The sequence below is a fragment of the Ornithorhynchus anatinus genome, chromosome 1, assembly GCF_004115215.2.
Source record: "Ornithorhynchus anatinus isolate Pmale09 chromosome 1, mOrnAna1.pri.v4, whole genome shotgun sequence".
Classification (NCBI taxonomy): domain Eukaryota; kingdom Metazoa; phylum Chordata; class Mammalia; order Monotremata; family Ornithorhynchidae; genus Ornithorhynchus; species Ornithorhynchus anatinus.
Window position 1 is genome coordinate 185627785 of NC_041728.1, and position 19332 is coordinate 185647116.

Below are 19332 nucleotides of genomic sequence, written 5' to 3' on the forward strand. Positions count from 1 at the left end.
TTGTCCCAAATGAGGATCACAGTCTTCATCCCCATTTTTCACAGATGAGGTAACTGAGGACCAGAGAAGTGAAGTGACTTGCCCACAGTCACACAGCTGATTAGTGGCAGAGCTGGGATTCGAACCCATGACCTCTGACTCCCAAGCCCAGGGTTTTTCCACTGAGCCACACTGCTTCTCTACTGTGTGTAGAGCACTATGCTGGGTGCCTTCTGGGTGCAGAGCACTGTATTGAGCACCTGCTTTGTGTAGAGCACGGTACTGGTTGTCTTTTCTATGCAGAGTATTCCTAGAAGGTCACCTAGTAATTATTTAGTAGTATTTATTAAGTATCTACTGCATGCCAAGTACTAAGCACTTGGTAGGTGCCACAGGAGCAAGAAACACATTCTATAATGTAATGGGAAGCACCAGTAGACAAAAAAACCCAACATGGCTGGAGGGAAAAAAACAGAGCTTGGGAGTCAAGAGACTTGGGATCTAATCCCGGCTCGACCACTTGCCTGCTGAGTGATCTTGGGCCAGACATTTTACTTACCTGTCCCTCAGTTTCCTCCCCTGTAAATTGGAGCTCCTGACTTGGAGCTCCATGCGGGACAAGAACCATGTCTGACCTGATTATTTTGAATTTGTCCCCGTACTTGGCAAAATTAATCAATCAATCAATGGTATTTATTGAGCACTTACTAAGCACTTGGGAGAATACAAGCTGCCTGGCCTAGTGCAAAGACCACAGGCCTCAGAGTCAGAGGACCTGGATTCTAATCCTGTTCTGTCACGTGTCTGACAGACTGTAAAATTGTCTCTAGACTAGAAGCTCGTTGTGGGCAGGCAATGTGTCTGTTTATTGTTATATTCTTCTCTACCAACAAATTACTACAGTGCTCTGCACACAGTAAGTGCTCAATAAATACGATTGAATGAATGAATGAACTGTGTGACCTTTTCTGTGCCTTAGTTCCCTCATTTGCAAAATGGAGATTCAGTACTGGTTCCTCCTCCTTAGGGTCTGAGCCCGATGTGGGACCTGATTATCTTGTATCTACCCCAGTGCTTAGTACAGTGCTTGGCACATAGTAAGTGCTTTACAAATACCGCAATTATTGTAATAATGAAATAGAGTTGGTAGGCACATTCCCTCCCCACTTGGAGCTTACAGTCTAGAGGAACAGTGCTTGGCATATAGTAAAAGCTTAACAAATACCACGATTATTATTATTATTGTTGTTATTAAAAAATACGTACAAGTAGTGGGAGCCAAAGGAAGAACAAGGATACCAAAGTAAATACACAAACATCAGGATGGAACAGCTGAATAAATAATGCAGCATATAAGGAAATGCCTCTAGGTACCCAAAGCTTGAGAGTACAAAGAAAATACGCAAGTGTTCAGGGTGGTGATTGTGTGGCCTAGTAGAAAGAGTATGGCTCTGCCAATTGCTCTGCCAATTGCTTGCTGGCTGACCTTGGGCAAGTCACAACTTCTCTGTGCCTCAGTTTCCTCAACTGTAAAATGGGGATTCAATACTTGTACTCTCTCTGACTTATGACTGCGATCCCCCAAATAAGACAGAGAAGCAGCATGACTTAGTGGGTAGAGCTCAGGCCCGGGAGTCAGAAGGACCTGGGTTCTAATTCTAGTTCCTCCACATATCTGCTGTGTGACCTTGGGAAAGTCACTTTCCCTCACTCTCCCCTCTCCCACCTCCTACTCCTTGCTCATGCTGTTCCTCCAGCCTGGAACCCCCTCCCCTGCAAGCAGCATGGTCTAATGGCTAGAGCATGGGTTTGGGAGTCAGAAGGACCTGGATTCTAATCCCAGCTCTGTAACTTGTCTATGTGACCTTGGGCAAGTCACTTCACTTCTCGGTGTTCCGGTTGCCTCATTTGTAATATGGGGGTTAAGACTGTGAGTCCCATGCAGGACAGAGATTGTGTAGTCCCATGCAGGACAGAGATTGTGTCCAACCTCATTAGCTTGTATCTACCCCAGCACTTAGAACAGTGCTTGGCACATAGTAAACATTTAACAAATACCATAATTATTATTATTATTTATTATTAAGTGCTGAACAAATACCATCATTATTATTAAATTAGTACAGTTCTTGGCACATAGTAAGTACCTCACAAATCAGTGCTTAGAACAGTGCTTCGCACATTGTAAACACTTCACAAATACCATCATTATTATTATACCACAATTTTTTTTATAGTATTTGTGAAGTGCTTACTACGTGCCAAGCACTGTAGTAACCTCAGAGGTTGGTACAAGTTAATCCGTTTGGAGTTGGTTCCTGTCCCACGTGGGGCTCATGATCTAAGTAGGAGGAAGCACAGGGACTGAATCTCCATTTGGCAGTTGATGAAAATGAGGCACGGAGAAGTAAAGTGACTTGTCCAGGATCACACAGCAGGCAAGAGAAGGAACTGGAATTAGAACCCAGGTCCTCTGGCTCCTAGGTCTGGGTTTTATCCACTCATTCATTCTTTCAATCATATTTATTGAGCACTTACCATGTGCAGAGCACTGTACTAAGTTCTTGGAAAGTACAATTCAGCAACAAATAGAGACAATTCCTACCCAACAACGGGCTCACAGTCTAGAAGGGTGGAGATGGACAAGAAAACAAAGCAGAACAAGTAGAAAGGCATCAATAGCATCAATATAAATAAATAGAATTATAGATATATGCACACTATTAATAAAATAAGTACAATAATAAATATGTACATATAAACATATGTGCTGTGGGGCGGGGAGGGGGTAGAACAGAGGGAAGGAGACGGGGTGATGAGGAGGGGAAGAGGAGCAGAAGAAAAGGGGAGCTTAGTCTAGGAAGGCCTCCTGGAAGAGGTGAGCTTTCAGTAGGGCTTTGAAGGAGGGAAGTGTGTTTGGCAGATTTGAGGAAGGAGGGCATTCCAGGCCAGAGGTAGGACGTGGGCCAGGGGTCGACGGCGGGACAGTCAAGAACGAGGCACAGTAAAAAGGTCAACGGCAGAGGAGCGGAGCATGTGGGTTGGGCTGTAGAAGGAGAAAGGGGAGGTGAGGTAGGAGGGGGCAAGGGGATGGAGAGCTTTGAAGCCAATAGCGAGGAGTTTTTGGTTGATACGAAGGTTAATGGACAACCACTGGAGATTTTTGAGGGGGGGGTGACATGCCCAGAGCATGTCTGTAGAAAAATAATCCAGGCAGCAGAGTGAAGTATAGACTGAAGTGGAGCGAGACAGGAGGTTGGGAGATCAGAAAGAATGCTGATGCAGTAATCCAGTCGGGACATGATGAGAGATTGTACTAACAAGGTAGCAGTTTGGATGGAGAGGAAAGGGCGGATCTTGGCGATGTTGTGAAGGGCCACGAGGCCTCACTGCTAACTAACTGTAAAGTAACAAGAGCTTGGGTCAGGGAGGAGACTGTTTGGGGAGGAAGTGATGGATCCTGGAGATGTTGTTGAAGAAGAGCTGGAAGGATCTGGTAAGTGACTGAATGTGACAGTGGAAAGATAGTGAGAATTTGAGGGGGGCACCGAGGTTGCAGGGTTTCTGGGATAGGGAGGATGGGGGTGCTGTTGACTGAGATGGGACAGTTGGGAGGAAGATGCATGTCCTCTCCTCCATCTGCCCCTTCACATGTATCCAACTCGGGGGTGGGGAGGTGTGTCCAGTGAGTGTATGCGAGTCCCGTCTCCCCATCACTCCTCCATAGAGGAGCAATATAACGTAGTAGATAGAGCCCAGGCCTGGGAGTCAGAAGGTCATGGGTTCTAATCCCAGCTCTGCCGTATGTCTGCTGTGTGACTTTGGGCAAGTAACTTCACTTCTCTGAGTCTCAGTTACCTCATCTGTAAAATGGGGATTGAAACCTCAAGCCCCAGGAGGGACAGGGTTTGTGGCCAACCCAATTTGCTTGTACCCACCCAAGTGCTTAATACAGTGCCTGACACATAGTAAGTGCTTAACAAATATCACGATTATTATTATTATTATTATCAGATTGGCAGCCACCCTAGGGCAGGGACCATGTCTCCTCTTCCCTCTGTCCTCCCCCAGCACCCAGCAGAGTGTATGTATTTGTGTGTGTGTGTGTGTTTAACTATTCTCTTCATCAGACTGTTAGCCCCTCTAGGACAGGGACCGTGTTTCCTCCTCCCTCTATTCACCCCATTGCCCACAGGAGAGAGAGACAGAGAGAGACAGAGAAAGAGTGTGTGTGTGTGTGTGTGTTGTCTCCCCCTCTAAATTGTGAGCTCGTTGTGGGCAGGGAATGTGTCTGTTTTTATATTATACTCTCCCAAACGCTTAGTACAATGCTTTGCACACAGCAAGCGCTCAGTAAATACGATTGAATGAATGAATGAATGAATGTGTGTGTATCCCATCTCCCCATCAGTCTGGCAGCTTCTTGAGGGCAGAGACCATGTCTTCTCCTCCCACTGCCCTCCCTCTGTGCCCAGAAGAGAGAGAGTGTGTGTGTGTGTGTGTGTCCGGTCTCCCCCATCAGACCGGCAGCCCCTTGAGGACAGGGTCCGTTTCCCCTGCACCCTCTGCCCTGCCCCAGCTCCTAGCCCAGGTTCTGCCCACAGTAGCTGCCCAGACAATCTGGCCCACATGGAGAGAGAGGCTGTTGGTGAGAGACATTCTTTGCCCTGGCCCAGGCCCGAGCTCCCTTTCCTTGAGTGTCTGGCTGGGGCGAGCAGGCAGTGGCTCCCAGAGGGTAAAGGTTCCAGAGACCCAGTTATCTTTAGCCAAATTCCTAAAAAGGCAATGGTCCCCATGCCACCCGCTGGACCGCTTCACTCTCCCAGACTGTCCACTTCTCTGGCCACGGTCCATGGCAGGGGAGTCCAGTTCTGTACCACAAGGATAGTCTGTACTATTCCACAGGGATGGTTCAGTTTTAGTCAGTCATTAATTCATTCATTTGTATTTATTGAGCACTTACTGTGTGCAGAGCACTGTACTAACCACTTGGGAAAGTACAATACAACAATAATCAGTGATATGCCCTGCCCACAGTGAGCTCTGAGATCTAAGTGTGGGATGGTCCAGTTCTACACCCCTAGGACAGTCTGGTTCTACACTGCTGGGACAGTCCAGTTCTATACCATGGGGGTGATCTAGTTCTATTCAGTGGGAAATGTTGAGGTCTTTACTGGGTGTTGTTCCAGTTATATTCCACTGGGACCACCTGGATCTCTATCACAGTCCAGTTCTATTCAATGAGGAAAGTTGAGCTCTGTATTGTTGGACAGTCCAGTTCTAGGACCACTTGGAGAGTCTGGTTCTGTACCCTGGGGACGGTGCAGTTCTATACTGTGGGACTATCTGGTTCAATAAGATAGAGTTATGGGTCAGGAACATGCCTGCTAATTCTGTTTTATTGTACTCTTCCAAGCACTTAGTACTGTGCTCTGCACATATAAGCTCTCAATAAATACAATCGATTTGTTGATTGATTGATAGGGATGGCCCAGTTCCATACCATGGGGTTAGTCTGGTTCTATACCACAGGCACAGTCTGATAACACGACGATAGGTTCTATATTGCAGTCCAGTTCGCTACCTTGGAGATGATCCAGTTCTATATTGTGGGGTCAGTCTGGATCTAACAATAATAATAATAATAATAATAACTGTGGTATTTAAGTTCACACTGTATGTCAGCCATACTGTACCGAGTTCTGGGATGGATACAGGCATATCTGGTTGGATACAGTCCCTGTCCCACATGGGGCTCATAGTCTTAATCCCCATTTTACAGACAAGGCAACTGAGGCCCAGAGAAGTGAAGTGACTTCCCCAACGTCACACAGCAGGCAAGTGCCGGAACTGGGATTAGAACCCAGGTCCTTCTGACTCCCAGGCCCGTGCTCTATCCACTAGGCCATGCTGTCTCTACCAGGTGACAGTCCGCTTCTATACCATGGGGATGATGCAGTTCTATCCCCCATGAACGATCGATTCAATCCCATGGGGCCAGTCTGGTGTCCAGCTGGTGTCCAGCTGGTCTGACCCCCATCAGATACAGACCAAGAGCAGACGCCTTTGTGTCTGATGCTCTTAAGGGTGGCGCCTGGCCACCCCCCATTGCTCTTGTGGCTGAGTCACAAGGTTCGGAAGCGGTGCCTATATTCCCAGAGACCTCAATCAATCAATCGCATTTACTAAGCACTTACTATGTGCAGAGCACTGTACTAAGCACTTGGAAGAGTACTGGAAGGGAAACATACAGGATCTGGAGCCGGGGGGTCAGGGCTTCACCTTGAGACAGCAGTCTACTCTGGGACAGGGCTTGAGCAGGTGACTGGCATCCACCTCGGGACACCTGAGCATGGCAGGCACCCACCAAGGGACAGAACAGTGCTCGGCACATAGTAAGCGCTTAACAAATACCAACCCTTCAAGACAGGTGTCCACCTTGGGGACAGTTGTTCCCCTCAGGACAGGCCTCCACATCGGGATAGGGGTCAACCACAGGACAGATGTCCACCTTGGGACAGACGTCCACCAAGCGGTAGGAGTCAGAGGTCATGAGTTCGAATCCCAGATATGCCACATCAGCTGTGTGACTGTGGGCAAGTTGCTTAACTTCTCTGTGCCTCAGTTACCTCATCTGTAAAATGGGGATTAAGACTGTGAGCCCCACGTGGGACAACCTGATTCCCCTGTGTCTACCCCAGCGCTTAGAACAGTGCTCTGCACATAGTAAGCGCTTAACAAATACCAACATTATTATTATTATTATTAGGCCTCAATTTCAGGACAAGCATCCATCTTGGAGCAGGCATTCACCTCCTGACAGGAGCCCACCTGCGGACAGGCATTCCCCTCAGGATGGGTGTCTACCTTGGGTCAGGGCTCCGTCTCGTGGTAGGGCTTTACCTTGGGACAGGGCTCAACCAGAGGACAGTGTGTCCATCTTGGGTCAAGGCTCAACCTCAAGACAGGCCTCCACCTTGGGCTAGGCCTTCAAGTTGGGACAGGGCTGCATCTCGAGACAGGTGTCCACCTCGGGACAGGCTCTTGGTTTGAACCAAGTCAGGGAAATTCCACTAAGTGGCAGATGTTTTATCATCGTGCTGCATTGAAAAGCAGCATAGCTTTGTGGAAAGAGCACAGGCTTGGGAGTCAGAGGTCATGGGTTCTAATCCCGGCTCCACCACTTGTCAGCTGTGTGACTTTGGGCAAGTCACTTCACCTCTCTGTGTCTCAGTTACTCATCCGTAAAATGGGGATTAAGACCGTGAGCCCCACGTGGGACAATCTGATTCCTTTGTATCTACCCCAGCACTAGAACAGTGCTTGGCACATAGTAAGTGCTTAACAAATACCATCATTATTATCATTATTATTATTATTATTTTTATGTCCAGTGCAGTGCTCTGCCCTCAGGTGGTGCCCGGTATGGTGCTCTGAGCTAGGCAGGTGCCAGTTCAGTACTCTGAGCATGGCAGGTACCCAGCTGAGCTATCGGAGCATGATAATTGGCCAGTACAGTACTCTGCGCACTGTAAGCACAAATAATGATGCCCCACCCACATTAGATACTGAGATTGGTGCCTCCCTCCAGGGATGGAGTGGAGAATCAGGGTGTTGGATGGTCCTTGCTGAGTCACAGGGGAGAGTCAGCGATGGAGTGGGGAGAGGCAAGGGTGTTGGCTAGTCCTTGCTGGATCTCTGGGGTGAACCAGGGATGGAGAGGGGAGAGTCAGGCAGTTGGATGGCCTGTGCTGGGCCACTGGTGGAGAGTTCACAGGTGTTGAATTTCTAACATGAGGGTGGGTGACCAGGAAGACCACCAGCTCATCATTCCTGTCATTGTCCTGATTCAATGGTGGCTGTTTCCTGGGCTATACAGGTCAGGGGTGACCTTGGAAGCTGGAGGGTTTGTCTCCCTATTGGCATAGTATTGGCTTAGTGGCTAGAGCCCGGGTCTGGGAGTCAAAAGGACCTGGGTTTTAATCCTGGCTCTGCCACATGTAGTTTGTGACCTTGGGCAAGTCACTTCACTTCTCTGGGCCTCAATTACCTCATCTGTAAAATAGGGATTAAGACTCTGAGCCCCATGTGGGACATGGAATGTGTCCAACCTGATTATCTAGTATCTACCCCAGCATTTAGTTCTGTGCCTGACACATAGTAAGTGCTTCTCACCTTACTCTCTATCTCACCTATCTTGCTGCCGACCCCTCGCCCATGTTCTGCCTCTGGCCTGGATCACCCTCCCTCCTCAAATCAGACAATTACTCTCCCTGCCTTCAAACCCTATTGAAGGCACATCTCCTCCCCATACTAAGGTTCCCCCCTTCCTCTTCTCCCACTCCCTTCTGTGACACCCTGGCTTGCTCCCTTTGTTCTTCCCCTTCCCAACCCCACAGCACTTATGTACATATCTGATTTATTTATTTGTATTGATGTCTGCCTTCCCCACTCCAAACTGTAAGTTCACTGGGGGCAGGAAATGTGTCTGTTTATTGTTGTATTTTATCCTCCTATTGTTGTATTGTACTCTCCCAAGCGTTTAATACAGTGATCTGCACAGAGTAAGTGCTCAATGAATACAATTGAATAAGTGTATGAATGAAGTGCTTAAAAAATACTATTTTTTTAAAAAGGCAGGAGACTTGGGTTCTACTAGCCCACCACTTACCTACTGGGTAACCTTGGGCAAATCACTTAACTTTTCTGTACCTGTTCTCCCTGAAAATGATAACAACAATAATGATAATATAATTGTGATATTTGTTAAGTAATAATAATAATAATGTTGGTATTTGTTAAGTGCTTACTATGTGCCAAGCACTGTTCTAAGCTCTGGGGTAGATACAAGGTAATCAGGTTGTCCCATGTAGGGCTCACAGTCTTCATCCCCATTTTACAGATGAGGTATCTGAGGCACAGAGAAGTGAAGTGACTTGCCCAAGGTCATAGACCAGACAAGTGGCAGAGCCGGGATTAGAATCCAGGTGCTCTGATTCCCAGACCTGGGACCTTTACACTAAGCCCTGCTGCTTCTCCTGCCAAGATGGTGAGCTCCATGTGGAACAAGAACTGTGTCAGATCTGCTTATCTTGCATCTACCTCAGTGCTTAATGCAGTGTTTGGCACCACAGTTATCAGTCAGGAGACAGAAGGGTTAACACTGACAGGAACCTAGCGCTTGGGTTGGGCAGGAGGTCTGCCTCAGTCCCCCAAGGCCCCAGTTCAGTCCCCCAACATGTGGAGTGACCAGCAACTGGTGGGTCCTGGTGGGCATTGGGTTTTGCAGTTGGGGGCTGGGTTGGGGAAAGTGTCATCGTAATGAACCGTGGCCCACCTGCAGCTGACTCTGGCCAGGGGCTTGTGTTCAAGGGCTCAGATTTCTCATTATAACACTCAATAAATGCGATTGATTGACTGGCTGACTGACTGACAGCTTCATTGTGTTGCAGGAGACGCCACGGTCAAGAAGAAGCCCGCACCCAAGACCCCACCGAGGGCAGGTAGTCGACCCCAGCGGCTGGGAGGTCTGGGAGGCCACAGAGCAGGCGGGCAGTCGCCCGGGTCCTCAGAGGCCCTGCCCACCAGGGCATGATGGGCTAGAGACCACCCCCAAGAATGGACCATCTGATTTTCTGGGCTAGGGCCCAGAAGCTCAGAGGGCAAGGGTCCGGAGAGGTGATGGAATCAATCAATGGTATTTATCAAGCACTTACTGCCTGCGGAGCACTGTACTAAACACTTGGGCTAGTACAAACAAACAGAGTTGGTAGAAATTATCCCCACTCACGGGGAGCTTGCAGTCTAGAGGCAGGGACAGATGTTAACATAAAGTACAGAAGGAGGAAGAGCAGAGTATAAGGAAATGGACATAAATGCAGGGGAGGTTGAGGGTGGGGTGAGCATGCACAGAGCCAAGGATGTAGGAGGCACAGTAGAGAGGGCAGATAGAGAAGTGAGGGCTTAGGCAGGGAAGGCCTAGATTTAATAATAATAATAATGGTGGTATTTGTTAAGTGCTTACTATGTGCAAAGCACTGTTCTAAGTGCTGGAGGGGATACAAGGTGATCAGGTTGTCCCACGTGGGGCTCACAGTTTTAATCCCCATTTTACAGATGAGGTAATTGAAGTGCAGAGAAGTTAAGTGACTTGCCCAAAGTCACACAGCTGGCAAGCGGTGGAGCAGGGATTAGAACCCACAACCTCTAACCCCCAAGCCCGGGCTCTTTCCACTGAGCCACGCCGCTTCTCTAGAGTTAGGTGTAGAGTTCTCCTGACACATGTACCATCCCTTACCTCAGGGTGGGGTACACACAGACACACATTGTGCTGGGTGCTGGGGGAAAGCTAGAGGGAGGAGGAGACACAATCCCTACCCTCAGGGGCTGCCAGTCTAATGGGGAGAGTTGGCATATGCACATGCACTCACACACGTACACACAAAGTCACACACACAGTGTGCTGGGTACTGGAGGAGGATAGAGGGAGGAGGGGCTGCCAGTCTGATGGGGAGACCCCCCCCCACACACACACACATATTCTCTGTGCTGGGTGCTGGGGGATGGACAGAGGGAGAAGGAGACATGGTCCCTGCTCTTGGGGACCTGTTGGTCTGATGGGGAGACTGGAAATACACAAACACACACACATGCTCATAGACATCACACACTCTGTATTGGGTGCTAGGTGAGGGACAGAGGGAGGAGGAGAAATGGTCCTTGCCCTTGAGGGGCTGCCAGTCTGATGGGGAGAGATAATGCATGTGCGCGCACACACACACACACACACACATACTCACACTGTGCTGTGCACTGGGGGAGAGCAGAGGAAAGAGGCAAAGATCCAGTCCCTGCCAGTTCAATGGGAAGACAGGACAGATATACCCAAGCAGGGATGCAGGCAGGCAGGCAGGCAGGCAGGCAGCCACCTGTGCAGCAGCAGAGACAGAGGGAAGGCCCCATGCCGTGCTCAGGCTGGGTCTGGCTGGGTCCTGGGACGCCCTGGTCCCTGGATGCCCCTGACCTAGCTCTTTCCTGCCCAGCGATGCCCCCTTCCATCACCCAGTTCCCAGAGGACCAGAAGGTGCGGGCTGGGGAGCCTGTGAAGCTCCTCTGCAAAGTGGCCGGGGACCCCCCCCTCACCTGCACCTGGATGAAATTCCGCAAACAAGTAAGGCGGCAGGCGGGGGCGGGGCTTGGAACACGGTGGGCTCACCCCTGAACAGGTTCCTGCCCATTCTCTCCCACCCGGACCCCTCACCCCATTGCTCCTCCTATCCCATCTATTTCTTACCCCACTCCCACCCTCCTCCTCTCCTGTCCCTCCTCCTCTTCCCTCCGCATGCCCCTCCTCCTCACTGCCTCCTCCAGGAAGCCTTCTAGAGGAGTGTGAGGTCTTGTCTGGTGTCAGTCTCCTGAGGGTCTCAGACAGGTGGTCGCCTTGGATACAGTGGGGCATCTCTGCCTTTGGGCATGGAGCCAGCAGGCACTTTCGTTTAACCTCAGCCTGGCCGGCCCGTAGTCCACCTGCCCCTTCCTGCCTGTACTGCCCCCCAGCCCCCCGACCCTGGTCCCTCCCACTCTCTGTCAGCCCAGGTCCCCTACCCACCCTGGCCCCTTGGCCTGGACCTTCGGCCCCAGACCATCTCCCTCCCTCAGCCCGGTCCCCACTCCTGGTGGCCCCACTGGCCCTGATCCCCGGCCTGCCCTGCTGCCCCAGATCGAGCCGAGCGAGCTGATGGAGATCGAGAACACAGCAGACAGCAGCAAGCTGACCATCACGGCAGCACGCCAGGAGCACTGCGGCTGCTACACGCTCGTCGTGAACAACAAGCTGGGCAGCAAACAGGCCCAGGTCAACCTCACCGTCGTGGGTACGGGTCTGCAGCTGGGGCTGAGGGTCGGGGCCGGATGGGGGGTGAGGCCCAGGGGTGAGGGCCATGTGGCAAGAGCGGGGGCTATGACCAGGGGCCACTGGGTGATGAGGGTGGGGGCGAGGTCTGGAGAGTGAGGGCCAGGGGGTGAGGACCCAGGGGTCAGAGCAGGAGGGTGATGCGAGGGCCTAGAGAGGGTGCCAGGTGTGGGGGAGTAGTAAAGGCTGGGGGTTGAGGGCTGAAGGGCGAGGGCCCGGGCGTGATGGGTGATGGGTGGGAAGCGAGAGCATGTGGGGATAGAGGGAGGGCCAAGGGGTGAGAGAGAGGGGTGAGTGAATAGAGCACAGGCCTGGGAGTCAGAAGGTCATTGGTTCTACTGGCTCCACCACTTGTCTGCTCTGTGACCTTGGGCAAGTCACTTCTCTTCTCTGTGCCTTAGTTACCTCATCTGTAAAATGGGGATTGAGACTGTATCCATCCCAGTGCTTAGTTCAGTGCCTGGCACGTAGTAAGCACTTAACAAATACTATTGTTATGATGATGATGATAATTATCATCAGGGCAAAGGCCAGGGCATGAACGCAGGGGATCCAGTTGAACTGGGTCGGCTGGGAGGAGCCTGACAGGAGTTGGCAGGGGCAGAGGAGGCGGTGGCCGGGGCCTGACCGTTGAGTGGCTTGGACTGGGTCATCTGGGCTGGGTAAAGGGTGGAAGGAGCCTAGCAGGAGATTGGAGGGGTCTTGGAGGAGGTGGGTGGAGCCGAGAAGGGTGTGGGGAGGGCCCTGAGATGGGAAGGCGGGACACATGCACAGGGAACAGATACTGAATCCCGAATTTACAGATGAGGAGAATGAGGCACAGAAGAGTGAAGTGACTCGACTGAAGTCACACAGCAGTCCTTCACTCCCTTCCCCTCCTCTTCCCGTGCGGCTTCCCTCCGCTCCTCTCCCCTCCCCTCCCCTCCTTTCCTCTCCGTTCCCCTCCCTCCCCTCCCCTCCACACCCCTCCACTTCACTCCCCTTCCCTCCTCTCCCCTCTCCCTTACGGCCCTTCCTCTTCCCTCCTTCTCCCTCTCCTCTCCCCTCCTTTCTCCTCCCCTCCCTTCCTCCCCTCTCCCCTTCCCTCCTTTCCTTTCCTCTCGCTTCCCCCTCCTTTCCCCTCCTCTTCACCCCTCCCTTCTCCTCCCCTCTCCTTACCGCCCTTCCTCTTCCCTCCCTCCCTTCCCCTCTCCTCCCCTCTTCCTTTCCCCATCCTCCCCTCTCTCCTCCCCTCCTCTCTCCTCCCCTCCCCGGATTGCCTCTCGTCTCCCCATCCCTCCTCTCTCCTCCTCCCCTCCTCTTTCCTTCTCTCTCCTCTCCTCTCTCTCCCTCCCCTCTTCTGCCCTCCCCTCTCCCCTCTTCTCTCCCTTCTCCTTCCCTCTCCCCCCCCTCCCTCCTCTCCTCTCCTTTTCTCCTCTCCCCTCCCCTCCCCCTCTCTCCCCTCCCTTCCCCCCGCCCCCGTCCTCCCTCCCCTCTCCCCCCCCGCCCCGCCCGCGGGTCCGGCGGCCGCTCGCTTTTCGCCTTTTATGGTTCCGTGTCCCTGCTCCAGTGCGTTTCCTCCGGCGGGGCCGTTCGGGTTGAGAACGTCAGCTGGCCGGCGTCCCGGCGTCCCGGCCTCCCGGCCTCCCGGCCTCCCGGCGTCCAGCCCCGCGGAGCAGGGCCCGGGGGCCGGAAGCCGGGGAGCGGGGGTCCTGAGAAGGGCAGAGGTCCAAGGCGGGCCCGGAGTCCGGGGGCAGAGGCCGAGACCGGGGCCGAGGTCCGGAGGCCGAAGGCCGGCGGTCTGGGGGCAGGGTCCTTCACCCCTCCCCCTCCCCGCCCGACCCCAGATGTGGGCCCAGATGTCTCCACGGGCCGCGGTCGCCCTCCTGGTTCAGAGCAGGCCCCTCTGAGGGCCGGACGACCCCTGCCCCGGGGTCGGAAGCCCGCGGTTCAGGCGCCCCAAAATCATTTGCGCTTCAACAACCCAAACCCTTTTGGGGAGGGGGGCAAGTAGAGTGGGGATGGGGATGAGGAGGGGAAGGGGTTCAAGGGTGGGCATGAAGGGGGGTACCGTCTGTTGGGCGGGGTCCTGAGGGACCCCAGAGGAGGGCCCGGGACGCTTGGGTCCCGAACGCCATCCTGGTGGGGGGGCGGGGGGTGCCTGGGCCCATTGGACAGATGGTGGGACTGGTCTAGAGAGGGGCTAGGTATATCACCCAGGCCCACAGCCTCGGGGCGTCGGGGGCTGGGGAGGGGCGGGGGGGGGAAGTGTTGGGCAGGGGGCCAGGAATGAGGGAGCGCGTGGCAAGGGATGGGAAAGAGGTAGGGGGAATGGGGAGGAGTTGGGAGGTGTGGAGAGAGTGACCAGGGAGAGATGGTGGAGAGTGGGGTGGGATGGGGTGAATGATGGCTAAAGAGCTACCCCCTGCAGTTTGGTCTTCCCATTTTTGACTCCCTCCCCACTGCCCCCCTCCTGAGGACCACTTCCCTCCCGTCTGCGGACTCTACCTGGCCTTGCGGGCACAGGAAGAGGGGCAGGAGAGGTTCTCCTTACTCTACAGAGGGGCACCCGGGTCAGAGAGGGCCAGGGTCCGACCGAGATCATTCAGCAGTGGGGGAGGGGACACAAGGGCTCAGAGAAGGGCAGGGTCCGTCCGAGGTCACACAGCAGTAGGGGAGGGGGCGCCAGGCCTCAGAGAGGGGCAGGGTCCTCCCGAGGTCCGACCACAGTGGGGGTAGGGGCACCAGGGTTCCTAAGGGCCTGGGTCCACCCGAGGTCACACAGCAGAGAAGGAGAGGGGCACCCGGGATCCGAAAGGGGCAGGGGCCGGCCGAGGTCCCACGGCAGTGGGGGAGGGGGCCGCCGGGCTCCTAGGGGTCCCGCAGCCGTGGGGAGGGGGCAGCGGGGAAGCCTTCGCGGCCGACGCCCGGCCCCTCCCTCCGTCTCTCCGTCCGCCGGTCCGTCCGTTCGTCCGTCCGTCCTCCCTCCCGTCCATCCGCAGACAAGCCGGACCCTCCGGCGGGCACCCCGTGCGTGTCGGACGTGCGCAGCTCGTCGCTGACACTGTCGTGGTACGGCTCGTCCTACGACGGGGGCAGCGCCGTCCAGTCCTACACGGTGGAGGCCTGGGACTCGGTGGAGCGCGCCTGGACGCCCGTGGTCACCTGCTGCAGCACTGCGCACAGCGTGCAAGACCTCCTGCCTGGGCGCCAATACCGCTTCCGCGTAAGGGCCACCAACGTCTACGGCACCAGCGAGCCCAGCCAGGAGTCCGACCCCACCGCAGTCGGCGAGAAGCCCCCCGGTGAGACCACTCCACCCGCCCCCACCCTCTCCCTTTTTTGTTTGTCTTTTCAACGGTATCTGTCAAGCGCTTACTATGTGGCGGCGCTGTACTAAGCGCTGGGGGGAGATCCCAGCTGATCAGGTTGGGCACAGTCCCCGTCCCTCGTGGGGCTCACAGCCTTAATCCCCATTTTACAGATGAGATAAACTGAGGCACGGAGAAGTGATTTGCCCGGGTTCACCCAGCAGACAGGTGGCAGAGCTGGGATTAGAACCCAGGTCCTTCTGACTCCCAGGCCCAGGCTCTAGCTACTAGGTCATGCCACGTCTCCGCCCCTCAGTCCCCCGGCCTCCCCCATCCATTCCCCCCGGCCCCTTCTACCCCCTGCCGCTCCCACCATTTCCCCCGACCCCCATCCATTCTCCCATCACCCCATCCCCCTATATCCTCACTAACCTTTCACCCCTGCCACCCTCTGCTGCCTACAGTTAGAGGGTGGCAAAGGGCAGCAGTGGGATGGTGAGGGACATAGGGGGTAGTGGGGGGGGGGCAGAGGGGGCAGCAGAGGGTGTCCAGGGTGGCCCTGAGAAGACCGGGCCCGTGGCTCACGGCTGGGAGACATCACTGGTCTCTCCCCGCGTGGCCCTGCACCAACCGTCCAGGCTCGGACCCCTTCCAGGATGGAGGCAGCGGTGATGGGGACGAGGATCCAGGGGTTAGTTAGTGCTGACCTGCGGGCCCTGTCCGTGGGAGTTGTCCGGTGGGTGCTAACCTGTGGGGCCTATTTGGTGGAGCCTGTCCAGGGGGCACTGACCTCTGGGGCCTGCCCTTGGGAGCTGTCCAGTGGCTGCTGACCTCTCAGGGCCCTGCCTGTGGGAGCTGTCCGGTAGGTGCTGACCTGTGGGCCAGGTCCATGGGAGCTGTCTGGTGGATGCTGACCTACAGGCCCTGACCTTCAAACCCAGTCAGGGGGACACTGACCCTGCCATTCCAGCTTGTCCATCCCCTGAGTCCTTGAAGACAGGTCCGTCCCCCAGCAGTTCGGGGGGCAGTAGGGGAGGAGCAGGGGAATAGTCTGCCTCCTGTTCCCATCCCCCAGGGATTAGGGCATGTCCGCCCCAACTCCACAGTCTGACCCTGCCCCAGCTGATATCTCCTTTCCTGGGTCTAACCTTATTGCCTCTGGCTACAGCTCACATCCGCCTCCTGCCCCCACCCCACCCTAAGTGGGATCGGAGCCATCTTCCTCAGGGGACACCCCCCACAGATGTGGAGAGTCCACAGCCCTCAGCCGCCAGCCCTGGCCTGGACAGTCCCCATTGCCCACAGCCCCAGATCCCGCCCGAGGGCCGCTGGCCTGGGCAGAGCTAAGCAGGCAGGGAGCTGTGGGCACTGGACAGCTGAACTGGACTGGACTGAGGGCCGGCCTTCCCTGGGCAGGCCCATGCCACCACCCCCCTCAAGGAACTGCACCTGGTGGAGAATGGGGGCAGGGGGCTTGGCCCCAGCAGGAGAGGGGAGTTGCCCTCAGTCCCCTCCTGTCCTTACCTCCATCCCTCTCGCCCTGGGCTTGGGCCCCCTCCTCGTCCTTTGGTCACTTCATTCAATAGTATTTATTGAGCGCTTACTATGTGCAGAGCACTGTACTAAGCGCTTGGAATGAACAAGTCGGCAACAGATAGAGACAGTCCCCGCCCTTTGACGGGCTTACAGTCTAATCGGGAGAGACGGACAGACAAGAACAATGGCAATAAATAGAGTCAAGGGGAAGAACATCTTGTAAAAACAATGGCAACTAAATAGAATCAAGGCGATGTACATTTCATTAACAAAATAAATAGGGTAATGAAAATATATACAGTTCCCAAGTTCTGAACCCCTCCCCCGCTTTCCCCTCTCCCTTCGTCCCCGTAGCTTTTTAAGGGCCAGAGACAGGTGGGGGCCTGAACCCCTGCCAAGCATCCCTGAGTGGCAGGTGGACCAGAGAGGGAAGGCCGGCCGGTCACCCGACAGTTCTACAGTCTTCTCCTGCTGGAGATGGGGGGCTCTTGCCCCAGATATTTTAGGTAGGGGGGCAGATGACCCTGCCCTCCCCCCCTCCCCCCCAAACCACTTGTCTGGGCTGGGGCATGCTGCCTGAAAGCAGGGGAATGGATGAGGTGACCCCTGTCAGCTCCTTAGGCTTGTTGAGAGCCACCACGAGAGGGAGGGGGAGAGGCCAGGTGGGAGGAGGGCCGGTAGTAGTGGCAGTGGTAGCTGTGGCAGTAGTGAAGCAGCATGGTTCAGTGGAAAGAGCCCGGGCTTGGGAGTTGGAGGTTGTGAGTTCAAATTCTGGCTCAGCTGCTTGTCAGCTGTGTGAACTTGGGCAAGCCCCTTTACTTCCTCTGTGCCTCAGTTACCTCATCTGTAAAAGGGGGGTGAAGACTGTGAGCCCTACGTGGGACAACCTGATTCCCTTGTATCTACCCCAGTGCTTAGAACAGTGCTTGGTGCATAGTAAGCGCTTAACAAATACCAACATTATTATTAGTGGTAGTGGTAGGGGAAGTGGCCTCCAGCCCCTTTCCCACGTCCTCCCTCTGGCATGGAATGCCGTCCTCCTTCATATATGACAGACTCATTAATTCATTCATTCAATCGTATTTATTGAGTGCTTACTATGTGCAGAGTACTGTACTAAGCACTTGGGAAAGTACAACCCCTGCCCACAACAAGCTCACAGTCTGGAGGGGGTGGGGGTGGGGACAGACATCAATACCACCACTCTCCCCACTTTCAAAACCCTCCCAATATCACATCTCCTCCAAGAGGCCTTCCCAGACTAAGCCCTCCTTTCCTCTTCTCCCACTCCCTTCTGCGTCACCCTTGCACTTGGATTTGCACCCTTTATTAATTTATGTCCAGGATTTATGAACAATTCCATAATCTATATAAATATCTGTCTCCCTGTCTAGATTGTAAACTCCTCGTGGGCAGGAAATGTGTCAACCAACTTTTGTACCCTCCCAAGCCCAGTAATACGGTAGAGCTGGTAGACACAATCCCTGCCCACAAGGAACTCACAGTCTTCAGGGGAAGACAGGCATTAAAATAAACTACAGGTGGAGGAAGTCGTAGAGAATAAGAAAGGGTGCTATGGGACTGGGATGAGTCTCAAAATGCCTAATGGGTACACAGCCAACTACACAGTTGACGCAGAGAAGGGGGCTGACAGGGGAAATGAGAACTTCATCAGGGAAGGCTTCTTGGAGGAAGTGTGATTTTAATAAGGCTTAGAAGATGAGGAGAGCAATGGTCTGTTGGACATGAAGGGGGAGAGAGTTCCAGGCTAGAGGGAGGACAAAGATGAGGGATTGGCAGTGAGACAAATGAGATCAAGGGGAACACCAAGCACAGCTGTCAAACCTGCCTCCTCCAGAAAGCCTTTCCAGGTCAGCTGCCCCACTATAGCCACCCCCACCCCCAATCAGTGGGGTCTTAGCCAGTGTCTGTGTGTCTGCACACAGGTACCATCTGGAGGAAGCTAGAAATGGGGGTGGGGGCCGGGGAGGAGCAGTGGAGGTGGAATAGAGCTGGGGGCTTGAGGCCCCGGGGCTGGGATTTACTGTCAGTGATGGCTAGATGGTGAAATCTTCTGTCCCTTTGTGTCTCTATCCTTCTGTCTCTCTGCCTCTCTGTCCCTTTGTGCCTCTGTCCTTCTATCTCTGTCTCTCTGGTTCTCTGTCCCTCTGTCCCCATCTCTCTGTCTCTGTATCCCTCTGTCCCTGTGTCTTTCTGTTTCTGTGTCTTTCTGTCTTTGTCTCTCTGTCTATCTCTCTGCCTCCTCTCTCTTTACTGCTCCTCTCTCTGTCATTTTGTATCTCTGCCCCTGCCTGATGTGACAGAGCCCAAGGATGATGTGGAGCTGTCTGATGACGGTAAGGGCAGGGCCGGGCTGGGCTGGGGGCTGGGTGGGTGGGGCTGGGCCGGGGGTGAACTGTGTGGGTGGGTGGATCCGGGCTGGGGGTCTGGGCGGGGGTCTGGTAGGGAGAGCCCAGTCAAGGGTCCAGCGCGGGGTGGGCTGCGTAGGAAGGCGGATGGATCAGGGCAGTTCCAGGGCCCAGACTAGGGGTCTGTGGTCCAGAGTCGGGGGGCCCAGAGTCAAGAGTGTGGGGTGTACTTATCCTGGTCCTGATG

The 19332-nt window shown here is 54.3% G+C and overlaps 1 protein-coding gene across 1 annotated transcript in view; it reads left to right on the forward strand.

Moving 5' to 3' along the window:
• MYLK (myosin light chain kinase) overlaps window positions 1–19332 on the forward strand; it is a gene marked incomplete at its 3' end in the record, with an annotated part of 124641 nt that overhangs the window by 81523 nt on the left and 23786 nt on the right. The window contains exons 18-22 of the mRNA XM_029061799.2: window positions 9432–9482; window positions 11022–11149; window positions 11699–11852; window positions 14872–15174; window positions 19041–19073. Of these exons, the coding sequence (XP_028917632.1) occupies window positions 9432–9482; window positions 11022–11149; window positions 11699–11852; window positions 14872–15174; window positions 19041–19073 (669 nt within the window). The remainder of the gene's footprint in view (window positions 1–9431; window positions 9483–11021; window positions 11150–11698; window positions 11853–14871; window positions 15175–19040; window positions 19074–19332) is intronic.